General features: G+C 38.0%; 1 protein-coding gene across 13 annotated transcripts in view; it reads right to left on the minus strand.

Annotated features, from left to right (window-relative positions):
- The window catches only part of DMD (dystrophin), a 2446616-nt gene that overhangs the window by 1429531 nt on the left and 1003327 nt on the right, over positions 1 to 13758 (minus strand). For all 13 annotated transcript variants that reach the window (XM_032426633.1, XM_032426634.1, XM_032426635.1 and 10 more), the window contains 2 exons: positions 2310 to 2411; positions 2073 to 2180 (listed from right to left, as the gene is read on the minus strand). In XM_032426633.1, the coding sequence (XP_032282524.1) occupies positions 2073 to 2180; positions 2310 to 2411 (210 nt within the window). The remainder of the gene's footprint in view (positions 1 to 2072; positions 2181 to 2309; positions 2412 to 13758) is intronic.

Raw genomic sequence — 13758 nt, forward strand, 5'->3', positions numbered from 1 at the left:
AGGATGATCCTAGTTATAAAGTGGCAGAGAACTTGGCTGAATTGTGTTGATGTTCAGCATTTTGTGGAAGGCGGAACTTGTGAGCGATGGAACTGGATATTTCACTGCGGTGATATCTAAGCAAAGTGTTGAAGGAGTGGCACGATTTCTCTTGCTTACGGTAAAATGCAAGAAGAGAGAAATGAATTGAAGAATAATCATTTGGCATAAAGGCACTAGAATTTAAAGATTTGGAAAATTCTCAGCCTATCCATATTGCAAAAAAAAAAAAAGAGAGAAAATATGTTCAGAAGAGAACACTAAGTGTATGGTTGACTGACCATTTGATAAGATTAGTGTGGGTGGGAACCAGAGACCCAGTCAGCCATCTCAACAGAAGGCAGGACGAGAGATGGAATTATACCAACAGAAACACTGCCAGCTGGGACTAAAGGAAACAGAGAAAACCAGACAGAATGAAGGCGGGCTGCCCAAGAGGTGCAACTGCTCAAGAAGAGGGAAGAATGATGTAGGTGATTCAGAGATCCTAAGAGCTACCACTCCCACCACAGGCCCAGATGGCGGGGCTAGCTCTTCCTGGGTTTCAAAGGGTAGGGCTACATCTCCAGTTCATGGGGCAGGATGCCCCCACCCAGTAGTACCTCAGGAGCGGGGCCACTGCCGAGAATCCTGTGGGTAGGGCTGCTGCAGAGGCCACATGGGTGGTCCCCCATGGAACTGAAGAGGCGGGGCCACCTTGTGGAGCTCTGGAGGTGATCCTGTTACTCCAGTGGTCCTGGAGGGCAGTGTATCAGTCCAAAGAGGATTATTCTTGAGGCTTAAGATCTAATGGAATTCTTTGCTGTGTTTTAGACCTTTATGGGACCTGTCATCCCTTCCTTCTTTCCTATTTCTCTTATTTAAGACTTCCAGGGCTCATGGGATAGAATGAATGTATTTTGCTTGTGAGAAAGACATGAACTGGGTGGGGGGGGGCGGTCCATGGGTGTAATGTTATAGACTGGATGCTTGTGTCCCCACAAAATTCATATGTTGAACCCTACCTCCATATACACACACAAAATGTGATGGTATCAGGAGGTGGGGCCTTTGGGAGGTTATTAGGTTTAGATGAGATCATGAGAGTGGAGACTCCATATTGGGGTTCATGCCCTTATAAGAGGAGGAAATGTGTGAGGGTTGCTCAAAAGGTACAGACTTTCAGTGATAAAGTAAATAAGTACAGGGAATGTACTGCAGTTAATAATAATATACTGGGGGCACCTGGGTGGCTCACATGGTTAAGCGTCTGCCTTCGGCTCAGATCCCGGGGTCCTGAGATCGAGTCCCGCATCGGGATCCCTATTCCTTGGGGAGCCTGCTTCTCCCTCTGTCTCTCTCTCTTTCTGTCTTTTTCTGTCTCTCAGGAATAAATAAATAAAATCTTTTAAAAAAATAATAACATACTGGGTATTGGAAAGTTGTTAAGAGAATAGATCTTAAAAGTTCTCATCACAAGAAAAAAGAAGCATTGTAACTATGTGAGGTGATGGATGGTAACTAATTGTGGCAATCATTTTGTAATATATACAAACACTGAATCATTATGCTGTACTCCTGAAACTAATATAAAATGTGACATGCCCATTATATCTCAATTTTTAAAATTAATTTTTTTAAAAAATGGGAAGAAGACACAAAGTTTCCTCCTCTCTTTCTACTATGGGAGCACAAAGTAAAAAGGTACAGTCTGCAAATCAGGAAAGGGGTCCTCACCAAAAACTAAATCTGCTGGCATGGCTGCCATTCCCAGCCTCCACAAGTGTGAGAAATACATGTCTGTTGTTTAAGTCACCCAGTCTGTGGTATTTTGTTATAGCAGCCCAAGCTGTCTAAGATAATAGAGCTGTCTCTATTTTAATTAAGAAAGTTTACAATATGCTATAATTGCATAGACTATGATTTAAGCACAAACAATTAACATTTGGTTTAAGATTGGGAAGAATAAAAAGACCAAATAATGGGGTTAATGTAAACTACTGGGTTTGAAAAAAAAAAAAAAAAAAAACTTTTGAAAGCTAAAAAATACATACAGCCAGTTTCTGAAGACTTGATAACACTTCACTTTGATCCTTAAAACCAGTTGTGTGAATCTTGTTCACTGCATCTTCTTTTTCTGAAAGCCATGCACTAAAAAGGCACTGAAAGAAATCAAACAATTCCGAAAAAAGAAAATAAATAATTACTGAAGTAGATCATTGTATGTTTTCCTTTACCCATTTACCATCTCACCATGTCTTTCACCAATGCAATTTCCCCACATGACTCACCTGTTCGTCAGTAAAACGCTGCCATTTTAGGAGGACGTCTTGCAAAAGAACCCAGCGATCTTCGGTCCACCTACAGATGTTTGCCCATCGATCTCCCAGTACCTGTGGAACAGAAAACCCATCACCACATCAGCAAACAAATAATTGTTAATGAATTTCATTTAAAATTGCATGAATGATTTGTGAAAGCATCTAATTTCAAGTCTCCTAGGTATACTAGGAGTTATAAAGGACACCCTTCCTGCTTTTGCTTATAATTACATAAGCACTATGCCTTTCAATTTGTCTTTAGATTACTTCACTCACTCTTGCAACTGACACCGAAAAGTAAAGATACTAACAAGAAGTCTGAGACAGTTACCATACCACCATTTGAAATGTCTCCACGGCAAATGTAAGAGAGCAAAGACATAGATACAGAATTAAAGAGGATTTTGCATTGATGATATGCAAAATGGGTATCTTTCTTAGGTTTGAAAACACATCCTATAGAATAAAAGTCTGCCTACTAAGTAGAATACCTAAAGACTCTTCTTTGAAGCAATCCCGTGCAATTAGAATTGCTTAATGCCCCGATTGTAGAAGAAAATTGTTAGTGATTTAAATTACATCCACATGTAGACTTTAAAAATTATCTAGATTATTCTTACAAAGTATTTAAATTCACTCTCTCTCTCTCTCTCTAAACTACTCTAGTGAAAAAATTGTAATATTCCCTGAGTAGTAATTGCCCTATCTCTAGCATGTTACTAATACTGAGGTGCACACACTATTTTTTTTTAATGTGTAACATAAACCAATTATCAACAGTATGTATGTATATATGTATGTATGTAAGTATGTATTTACAGGATGCTGGAGAAAAACATCTTTATTCAAGATACTACCAAAATTCTGGCAAACATTTCAAAAACAGATTGGCAAACATAGTGCTTTCCTTTTCAACTGGCAGCACTTTGAAAAGACAATATGATAAGACATCACAACTTGAATCAACATTAGTTCAAAATCCTTATATTTTTGAATTTTTGACCACATAACTTATGTTTTCATGTGATAAAACAAATGATAGCTTAAATCAACATCAACAGATAAACTCCATAAGATGAAAGTTTGTGCTGTTTGATGACTGATAATATGTTATGGTTAGATGTATCTGCTCTTTTTTTATATTCCTGGCTCCCAGGATGAAAAAGAAATCTTTAAATATCATTTTATGTATGTAAGTTTCTTTGCATATCTCTCTTCAAAAAATACTTTATAGGAGTATATAAGTAGGTTACCTAGATGTTTAATTTTATAATTTTGCACCAAAACTACAGACCTGTTACATTTTCTTTTTTTTTTAAGATTTTATTTATTTATGTGACAGAGACACAGCAAGAGAGGGAACTCAAGCAGGGGGAGTGGGAGAGGGAGAAGCAGGCTTCCCACAGAGCAGGGAGCCCGATGTGGGGCTCGATCCCAGGACCCCAGGATCATGACCTGAGCCGAAGGCAGACACTTAACCGACTGAGCCACCCAAGGCGCCCCTCTGTTACATTTTCATAACACAGTGATTTTGTCCAACATTAATAAAGCTGAAAAACCATTGAAATGGACATGCTCTTGTCTCTCACAATACAAATAGCAATTTGCCAGAAAAAGAAACCCCTCCAGTAGTAACACTCATCAGTTGTTTAACCTGAGTGTTTGGTCTATTGAGAGTGGCAGCCTTTTTTCCTTCATGTACACTCACATCCACACCACTCTGCACCATCACACACTCTGCACACATCCAGGTCGAGCACATGGATTCATACGCAAGGAGACCATAGTATGTTTCCTGTTGCTCTAGCCAAGTGCGAAGCGTGTAGCTAATGATTACCCACTCTAGGTACACAACTAGCAAATGCCTCAAGGCAACCATTGCAATGGATGGTTAACTTGCTGAGTGGATTTACTGTTCTAGATCAAATTAGCCTGTATATACATATGTGTGTACATATCTGCGCACACACACATAATCTATGCATGTACACATACTCATACGCTTTTCTATTTCTTAATCCTCCAAAGCAATGTTTTAATTTTTTTTGAACTCTGTGCAAATGTCTACATTTTCTACCATTTAAGGCAAAGAGTCTGCAATAAGAAAGGTCAGAAAATAGGCTTATGTTTATCCAAAAGCATTTCACCTTGCACATTACTGGGTTTTTTTAAACACACATAACTTTAAAGTGTGGACATTGAATCCCCAATATCTAAAAAAAATCATTTCAGGGTGCCTGGGAGGTTCAGTTGGTTAAGCATCCAGCTTTGGCTCAGGTCCTGATCCCACGGTCCTGGGATCGAGTCCCACATTGGGCTCCTTGCTCAGCGGGGAGTCTGCTTCTCCCTCTGCCCCTCCCCCCGGTCATGCTCTCTCTCTCTCTTTCTCTCTCTCTCCCTCCCAAATAAATAAAATCTTAAAAAATCATTTCTAATGACAAACACAAGTTTTTAAGAAAAAAAGTTGAAGTACAGACACTGGATCCCCAGTATTAAACAAACTTATTTCTATTGACAAACTTAAGTCTTAGGGTGCAGTGGGAGGACCAGAAAATGCAGCTTCAAAATTGCAGGGAAGCAAAGTACAACAGGGAAAATAATAAATAACTCAAGTTTACTAACACTGAAACTTTCAACAAGCAAAGTTTCATTTTTTAAAAAAATCTCATAGCAACTCATTTGGAATTTTAAATAAATAAGCTTAGGTTTATTCACAGCTTCTGGTCCAAGCAGAGGTCCCATGCCATGAGTCTGCTTGCTCTCGGTCAAATTCACCGCTTAGCCTTCTGATGGGAGTCAGCTTGTTAGGAAGTTACTTGCATCTCTATTTTTCTTCATGAGAATTGGGACTGGACTGCTTGATCTTCTGATATTCTCATAAGACTTCTTCATGAACATTCTGATACTCTTTTGAGCCTGAAGAAAGCTGCCTTTGTTGTGTATCCAGTTTGATAAATCTTCCAGCTACAGTCTCCATCCTGGCATGCAAGGCCCTGTACTCATCATACTCAGCACTGAAGCCATCCTTGTCTCACAGGAGACAAGAGCAATATATTTTGTCAAATAATCTGGGAGTTCAATTGTTGAAGAAGGCTCAGTGGAGCCTCTTTAACTCCTTCAATGGAATCAGGACTGGAGTTATTCATCTTGGCAATTTCCTCTTCTCTTTTAAGGTCCTGTTCCTTTTCTTCAGTTGTCTCAAGGTCGTGCATTTTAATTTGGCCCATTTCCTTCTGTTTTTAGACTTTTTTTGGACTTTTTCTGAGACACTGAATGGTCTTCCTCCACAGGCTTTGGACACTTCAGTAGAAGTGAACCAGAGTTAAGGTTTCCAGAGAAGTCCTGGAGGTATATTTGTCTTGCTAGTCCTGACAGACACTAGTGTTTTGACTAAAACTGTCAACAGGTAGGTCTTGAGTCCCCTGGCCTGCTGGAGTGCTAGGGGAAGTGGAGTTAGAATTCACGATCTGAGGAGGATTGGAGCTGGGCCGGTGAGTTGAAGGCGGCGGCAGAGGGGTAGGGCTGGCAGTGGCTGCAGGGGACAGCAGGAGGCCTTATATATTATTATATAAATTAATAATAAATTAATTATTTATTTTTTAATTAATTAAATAATTAATATTTAATTTAACTTGCAGTTAATGAAAGCAGATTGTTCACTGGTGGGATTCAAGTGACCATTTAATGTTGGAGGCACTCGACCTGCTGGTGAGATATTCAAGTTTATTTATTCATTAAAGGATCAATGAAATCTGAATCTCAAAGCTGATTCTGAGAAGAAGCAGCATCTCTTCTAGAACATGCAGGAGATTCTGAATGGCCGGTGCTTGCAGCATTCTGAGACAGAATGAGTGTGCTAGAGAGCTCTGCCTAACAACCTTCTGTCTATTTCTGTCTATTTCACCATATCCGGGCCAGTCTCTTCGAAGCGCTTTTAAAACATAATCCTTTAAGGTATATGAGTGGTCTGTAGGATTCAGATTGGCTACCTGTTGCAGAATTGCTCTGAGGGAGCTCCCTTTTTTTTTGACTAACACCGTGTTTCTGCAGCGGAGCCAGCAGCTTGGATTTTCTGTAGGCCTTCGGCGCCAGTAAGTGAATTACCCTGTCCCTATGTCGCCGCTGAAAAACACTGCGGCTGCCATGTGTCTTTTGAATCATATGTGCAAGGTTTGTGGGGGTTGAGCCCTTCCTCTCAGGCACTACATCTGAAACAGCTTGAGGTGCTTTACAAATCTGCACTCTTGTCCCTACATAGGGACCCCCGGTTTGATCACTTCTGTGCTTCGGTCATGGGATTCCTCCGCCTGGCTCATTCTTCCTTGTGTCATCTCATACGAGTCGTTTGGGGCACCTGCTGTACCTTGATTGTGTATAAATCCCGGGCAATTAAGCTGGGAGGCTCCAGAGCTAGAGAACGTTGGCTGCATGCAGTCAAAGCTGCCCCGAGAGTGGTCTTCACCCACATTTGACCAATAGAAGTTAAAGGCATACACTTCATTGAGAGGCTACATGTTAACTAACTAGCATTTAAATGAAAACTTGAAATAAAAAGAAGTTATGGGCTGAAACATGTCTTTTTTTTTTTGAATCTATACTTTTATTTAGAAACATTTATATCTTAATGAGAGATGTTAGTTGAAGGATGCATTACAGTGTTATACACACTGTAGTTTCCGTGAGTTAAGAATACAACTATTCCCATATGATAGAAGTATCTCAAAATAGAGATATGTTTTATTTTGTATAGAATTAGGGCTACAAAAAATGTAACTCATATTTTTTACAAATATATTTGGTATCTAAAATAATAAGCCTTGTCATAATTTCTAGCATACTTGATGCTACATGTTTGGATTGATCCATCTAGAACATATTAAAATATGACTCAAAAAATACAAATGTAATTAGCACCATGAAAAAATCCACCTATTTCTAAGAGGCTTGAAGACCCACCCAATTTCTTAAAAATTGTCAACCCTACCATCCTTTCAAAAAGGGAGTACCGTGCATGAGTCAGGAGTAGGCAATAAACATTTTACTAACAACAGTATGAAAATGATCATGTACTCATATGCCTCTTAGTCACAAGTGAGTTTTCAGTTTTTCTTCAGAAATGTCAATAAAAACGTTATTGTTTTCAACATAATGTAACGATTTTCATACTTTTTATAGTTTCACTCTCTACTCCTTTCGAATGATGTTAGTTTGTAGCAGAAGCCATAGCACTGAAATAATAATGCAAGATAATCAAAGGAAACGTGCTAACATAAACCAATGAATTCAACAATATTAGCCATTTAATTATTACAATGAAGTATTTGGGATTTTTTTCTGAAACATATTAGAAGCTCTTTAAGTGAACTTCCTAGTGACCATGTCAGTACACATCAGGTAAAATGGTATGTAACATATCTGTGAATGGATTAGTTGTGAAAAAAATTAGTTTCAGAGAAAATCTTACCTTATAGCCATAAAGTATACTATCTGCCTGATTTGAGGATAAGGATATAAAAGGCCAAATTATGGGATGTTTATTGCATCCCTTTGACCCCAGTGGAGATGGGAGTCAAGCACGGGAGAGACACACTCAAACTGAAGCACCATCTTCGTAAATGAAGGGAAATGTACTGAGACTTCTAAATAAATATAGCATCATCTCCCAACTGAAGTAGCATCTTAGGGTTATAATCTCATAGATTGATGATTACAATTTATTAATTTTAGTAAGACATCCTATTAAATAAATCCAAATAAAGACCTCCATACAATAGATTCCTTAAGGTTGTTAATTTTATAGAAATTCCAAAATATACTAATGTGATACACTTTGCACTGTAGTTTTTTTCCCATTATATGAATGAGTCACAAAAAACTAATAATACTCTTCTAGATACATAGTCAATCTATTAAGAAAACTATTTTAAGAAGGGCCTTTGGTATTCTAATAATAATAGATAATTTTGATAATTCATTAAAGGCTTATAACTCAGCCAATCCAATATTTAATTTAACTTGCAGTTAATGAAAGTCTTTAATGCATTCATTTATCCATCATGAATCTGTCTAAACAACAAGTACTTATTGAACACACACTGTGTGTCAAAAATGAACAGAAAAAAAGAAGTTATGGGCTGGTTATGCTGCTATAAACACTGGGGTGTATATGCCACTTCGAATCAGTATTTTTGTGTGCCTTGGCTAAATACCTAGTAGTGCAATTGCTGGGTCATAGGGCAGTTCTATTTTTAACTTTTGAGGAACCTCCATACTGTTTTTCAGAGTGGCTGCACCAGCTTGCATTCCCACCAACACTGTTACCTTTCTCCACATCTTCGCCAACATCTGTTGTCTCTTACGTTGTTAATTTAGCTGTTCTGACAGGTGTGAGGTAGCATTTCAACATGGTTTTGATTTGTATTTCCCAGATGCCGAGTGATGTTGAGCATTTTTTCGTGTCTGTTGGCCATTTGTACGTCTTCTTTGGAGAAATGTCTGTCCATGCCTGCTGCCCATTTCTTGATTGGATTATTTGTTCTTTGGGTGTTGAGTTTGATAAGTTCTTTATAGATTGTGGCTACTAACCCTGTATCAGATGTGTCATTTGCAAACGTCTCCCATTCCATAGGTTACCTTTTAGTTTTATTGATTGTTTCCTTTGCTGTGCAGAAGCTTTTTATCTTGACAAAGTCCCAATAGTTCATTTTGCTTTTGTTTCCCTGGCCTCCAGAAACGTGTGTAGTAAGAAACTGCTATGGCCGAGGTCAAAGAGGTTGCTGCCTATGTTCTCCTCTAGGATTTTGATGGTTTCCTGTTTCACATTTAGGTCTCAGCCATCAAGAAGAATGAAATCTTGCCTTTTGCAATGATGTGGATGGAGCTAGAGTATATTATGCTAAGCAAAATAAGTCCATCAAAGACAAATACCATATGATTTCACTCATATGTGAGATTTAAGAAACAGAACAGATGAACGTATGGGGAAGGGGAAGAAAGAGAGAGAGGGAAGCAAACCATAAGAGCTTCTTAACTATAGAGAATAAACTGAGGGTTGAGGCAGGGAGGTGGGTGGGGGGTGGGCTAAATGGATGATGGGCATTAAGGGGGGCACTTGTTGTGATTACCACTGGGTGTTAGAGGTAAGTGATGAATCACTAAATTCGACACCTGAAACCAATTTTACCATACATGTTAACTAACTAGCATTTAAATGAAAACTTGAAATAAAAAGAAGTTATGGGCTGAATCATGTATCCTTTTTTTTTGGAATCTATACTTTTATTTAGAAACATTTATATCTTAATGAGAGGTGTTAGTTGAAGGATGCATTACAGTGTTATATACACTGTAGTTTCAGTGAGTTAAGAATACAACTATTCCCATATGACTGTACACACACATTTGCAAAGACTTATATCTTAATGAAAGAAGATGTTAGTTGAAGGACAATAATATGCATTGTAGTTTCAATGAGTTCAGCACAGAACTATTCCAATATGTATCTACAGTTATGTTTTGAAACATTTATATCTTTTTCTAAGTTTTTATTTAAATTCTAGTTAGTTAACATACAGTGTAATATTAGTTTCTAGTGTACATATAGTGATTCAACACTTCCATACATCACCCTGTGCTCACAACAACAACAAGAGCACTCCTTAATCCCCATCACATATTACACCCATTCCCCCACTCCCCTCCCCTCTGGTAACCATAGGCTTGTTCTCTACAGTTAAGAGTCTGTTTCTTAGTTTGCCTCCCTCAATTTTTCCCCTATGATCATTTGCTTTGTTTTTTAAATTCCACATATGAGTGAAATCATATGGTATCTGTCTTTTTCTGATGGACTTATTTCGCTTAACATAATATTCACTAGCTCCATCCATGTCATTGCAAATGGCAAGATTTTATTATTTTTGGTGGTTAAGTAATATTCCATTGTGTGTATGTGTGTGTGTCTGTGTGCGTGTGTGTGTGTGTTTGTGTTTATACCCCACATCTTCTTTATCTATTCTTCATTCAATGGACATTTGAACTGTGTCTCCTTAAAATTCATATGTTGAAGGGGCGCCTGGGTGGCTCAGTCCATTAAGCGTCTGCCTTCAGCTTGGGTCATGATCCCAGGGTCCTGGGATCAAGTCCCGCATCAGGCTCCTTGCTCAATGGGGAGTCTGCTTTTCCCTCTGCCTGCTGCTCCCCCTGCTTATGTTCTCTCTCTCTCTCTCTTAAATAGATAGATAGATAAATAAAATCTTTAAAAAATTTTCATATGCTGAAGGCCTATCCCCCTCTACTACAGAATGTGACTGTATTAGGTGACAGGGCCTTTATAGATATGACCTTTACATAGGGATTTTAAGTTAAAATGAGGCTGATCTAATCTAATCTGACAGGTATCCTTAAAAGAAGAGGAAATCTGGACCCACAGAAAGACATGAGGGACATGTGGGCACATAGGAGAGATCATGTGAGGACACAGTGAGAAGACAGCCATCTGCAAACCCAGGAGAAAGGCCCCAGAAGGAACCAAACCTGCCAATACCTTGATCTTGGACTTCAAGCCTCCAGAACTGTGAGGGAAACAATTTCTGTTATCTAGGTTACCCAGTCTTTGGTATTTTGTTATGGCAGCCCTAAGAAACTAACACAAAAGACATATTTAAGAGGGACTGATTCCATGGCATTACAAAATAGCTCACAAAACTAAAGTTGTTGAAAGTAAAGATGTATTTATTACAGTGGGAAAATTTTAGAAAATGCATTACAATTACTAGAGTAAAATTATTAAAAATTATTTAAATAGAAGAGATTTTTAATAATTTATTGTGATTCAACTTCCCAAATATATAAACACTATCACTCTGTAATTTTGTGTTTTATGTGGGGAAGACACAAATATCTTGAGCTAAACAACTTAGATTTAAGTGTTAGGTCAGTCAATTGCTTGGATTACCAACACGTGTATGTCTTCTCAAATTACAAAAATAAAAACTTTTTTTAAAGATTTATTTATTTATTTTAGAGAGAGAAAGAGAAGAAAGAGAGAGTGAGTGGGGGCAGGGGTGGGGAAGAGCAGAGCATGAGGGACAAGCAGACTCCCTGCTGAGCGCAGAGCCTGACACACACGGCTCAATCCCGTGACCCTGAGATCATGACCTGAGCCGAAATCAAGAGTTGGACACTCAACCAATTGAGCCACCCAAGTGCCCCAAGGAAAAAAAAAATTAAACACGACATTCTTTTGTAATGATTCGGGCAATTCTTTGAGGGTTTTTTTTTAATATTATTATCCCACCTCCCAAACAAAATCAAGTGACTTTCTGGAAATTCATGGCTAAATCATTTCCTTTCTCTCAAAGACAATAATCATACCAACCCCTGAAAGAACTGCTACAAATATTAAGCAAGATTATATATTGGAAAGCAGTTTTAATTTGAACTGAGTTATGTAAGTGTTAATAGTTACATTTTGTTTGATCATTGTGTTTATTTCAAATCTTCCAAGACCCAGCAAGGGTCATCTATTTTACTCTACTCACTCTAGAAAGGTACTTACTAAATCTTCACAAGTAGTTGTTTATACTTCAAATATATTCTTCTTTAAAGATTTCCAACACAAGACAGCATACCTACCCTTTATTAACACATTCCACTGGTTAAACCTATCTTACTCTCAGAAAACACTCAATGAACTGAATCTAAGTCACTTCTGTTATAATGTGGGCAGGATGCTTTTTACTCACCTCAGTAAAATTAGATAAGTGAATTAGAAATTGCTTGCTCATATGCTGTACATGTCTGCCCACAGGTAGATTTTTGTAATGCCGTATGCACAAATATAAATAGATGTACAGTGCTTGAATTTATGGATTTATCTGGTTGTTCCTTAGATATATTGGCCCTAATTTGAATTACAAAGAATAGAACTAAGCAATTGGAAGATTATCAGTCAGCTCTATAATTACTCAAAGATGCTGGTTCCTATCATTGCCTAAAGGGATGTAACAAGTCTAAGAGATTGGATCGAATGGGATTGACAGAAAGCTAAATAATTTTTCTAAAGAATCACTGCATTAGGATTAGAAACCTCTAGAGAAAAAAGTATTTCTCTGAGTTTCCATTTAAGTATATGAATCCTTTGAGCTTTTAGAAGTAATGCATATTTTTGTAAAGCTATGAAAACAGTATGTACATAAATGAAAATGAATTATAACATCTTATGAAGTGATAAGAAGAAATTAATTTTTATTTATATTCTCATTCTATCTCAGTAGTAAGAGAAGCTAAATGTCGGTTTACTTACTCTAACACATTTTCATGGGCTAAATCACAACTCCATTATCATCTGTGCTTAGATCTGCAGTGGGGAAGCTTTCCCCCTCCCATTTAATTTATATCCCATATCGTTATACACGCCAAGGACATTTCTCATCTGAGTTCCTTTGTTTGGTTGAGTTGGTTTTTCAAAGCAAAAGTGAAAACTGGCTATCAGAGGAACATTTGGATAAAGGCAACTTGAGGAAAATTTGACAAGCCTGGAAAGTAAAACTTAAGTATCTTGACCCTTGAATTTATTGAGGCCAAGGATAGAATGTGAGAGCTGAACTGTGCCCATCAAGACCGGCATGAAGAGATAAAGCAGTCCCAGGAGTCTGTCCACTAAGAAAGGAACAGTTATGCGTCATAGACCACACAACACAGCAGCAACTGGGATTTATGAGAAAGGGAGACACCAGAGAGCCCATCTCATTTTATTTTAGTTTCAGACCCTGGGATATATTCCCCAGCTAAATGACTTTTATGTGTAATGAGGCTTCTGAAAATTAACACTTTTTATTTTTCTTTCCTACTTAATAAACACAGCAGAGTTAAAAAGGATAAGCAACTTCACCTTACCTATGGCAACGTGGAAATAACAGCAAGTAACTCATTGAAAGATATGAAATAATACCCATCATGAGGCTAGAAACGGGGCAGAGTACTACTGACTACTGTTTAGCCAACTCTATGATTCTCTTCTCAATTTTACATGCTTCCACAAACTGCTAACCAAAGCAGCATATTATAAAATGGCACGCCTTATATCTTCACTGTCTAACATACGATCCAGGGTGGAAAAATGTGTCCGATGTACTGGGAAACACTTATTGTAGGTTTCTCTGAAATTCTCATTCTTACTCCTGTTTAAATGATCCTGTAGTACTTCCTGACCAAACTCAAGGAACCTGTGAAGGTACACTTGCCACTTCTAAAAGTGCAGTTTACAGGTGACCTGGACACGGAGAAGAGTTAGTAGCTTGTCTAAGGCCACAGAGGCCACAGGATTGAGTTTCTGGGATCTGACCTCAGATCCAGCTGGCTACAAGCCTGTGTTCTTTCATGATGTCATTTACTCAGCAGAACATGCAACATTCAATAT

Source organism: Phoca vitulina, unplaced genomic scaffold (assembly GCF_004348235.1).
Source record: "Phoca vitulina isolate PV1807 unplaced genomic scaffold, GSC_HSeal_1.0 scaffold35, whole genome shotgun sequence".
NCBI classification, from domain to species: Eukaryota; Metazoa; Chordata; class Mammalia; order Carnivora; family Phocidae; genus Phoca; species Phoca vitulina.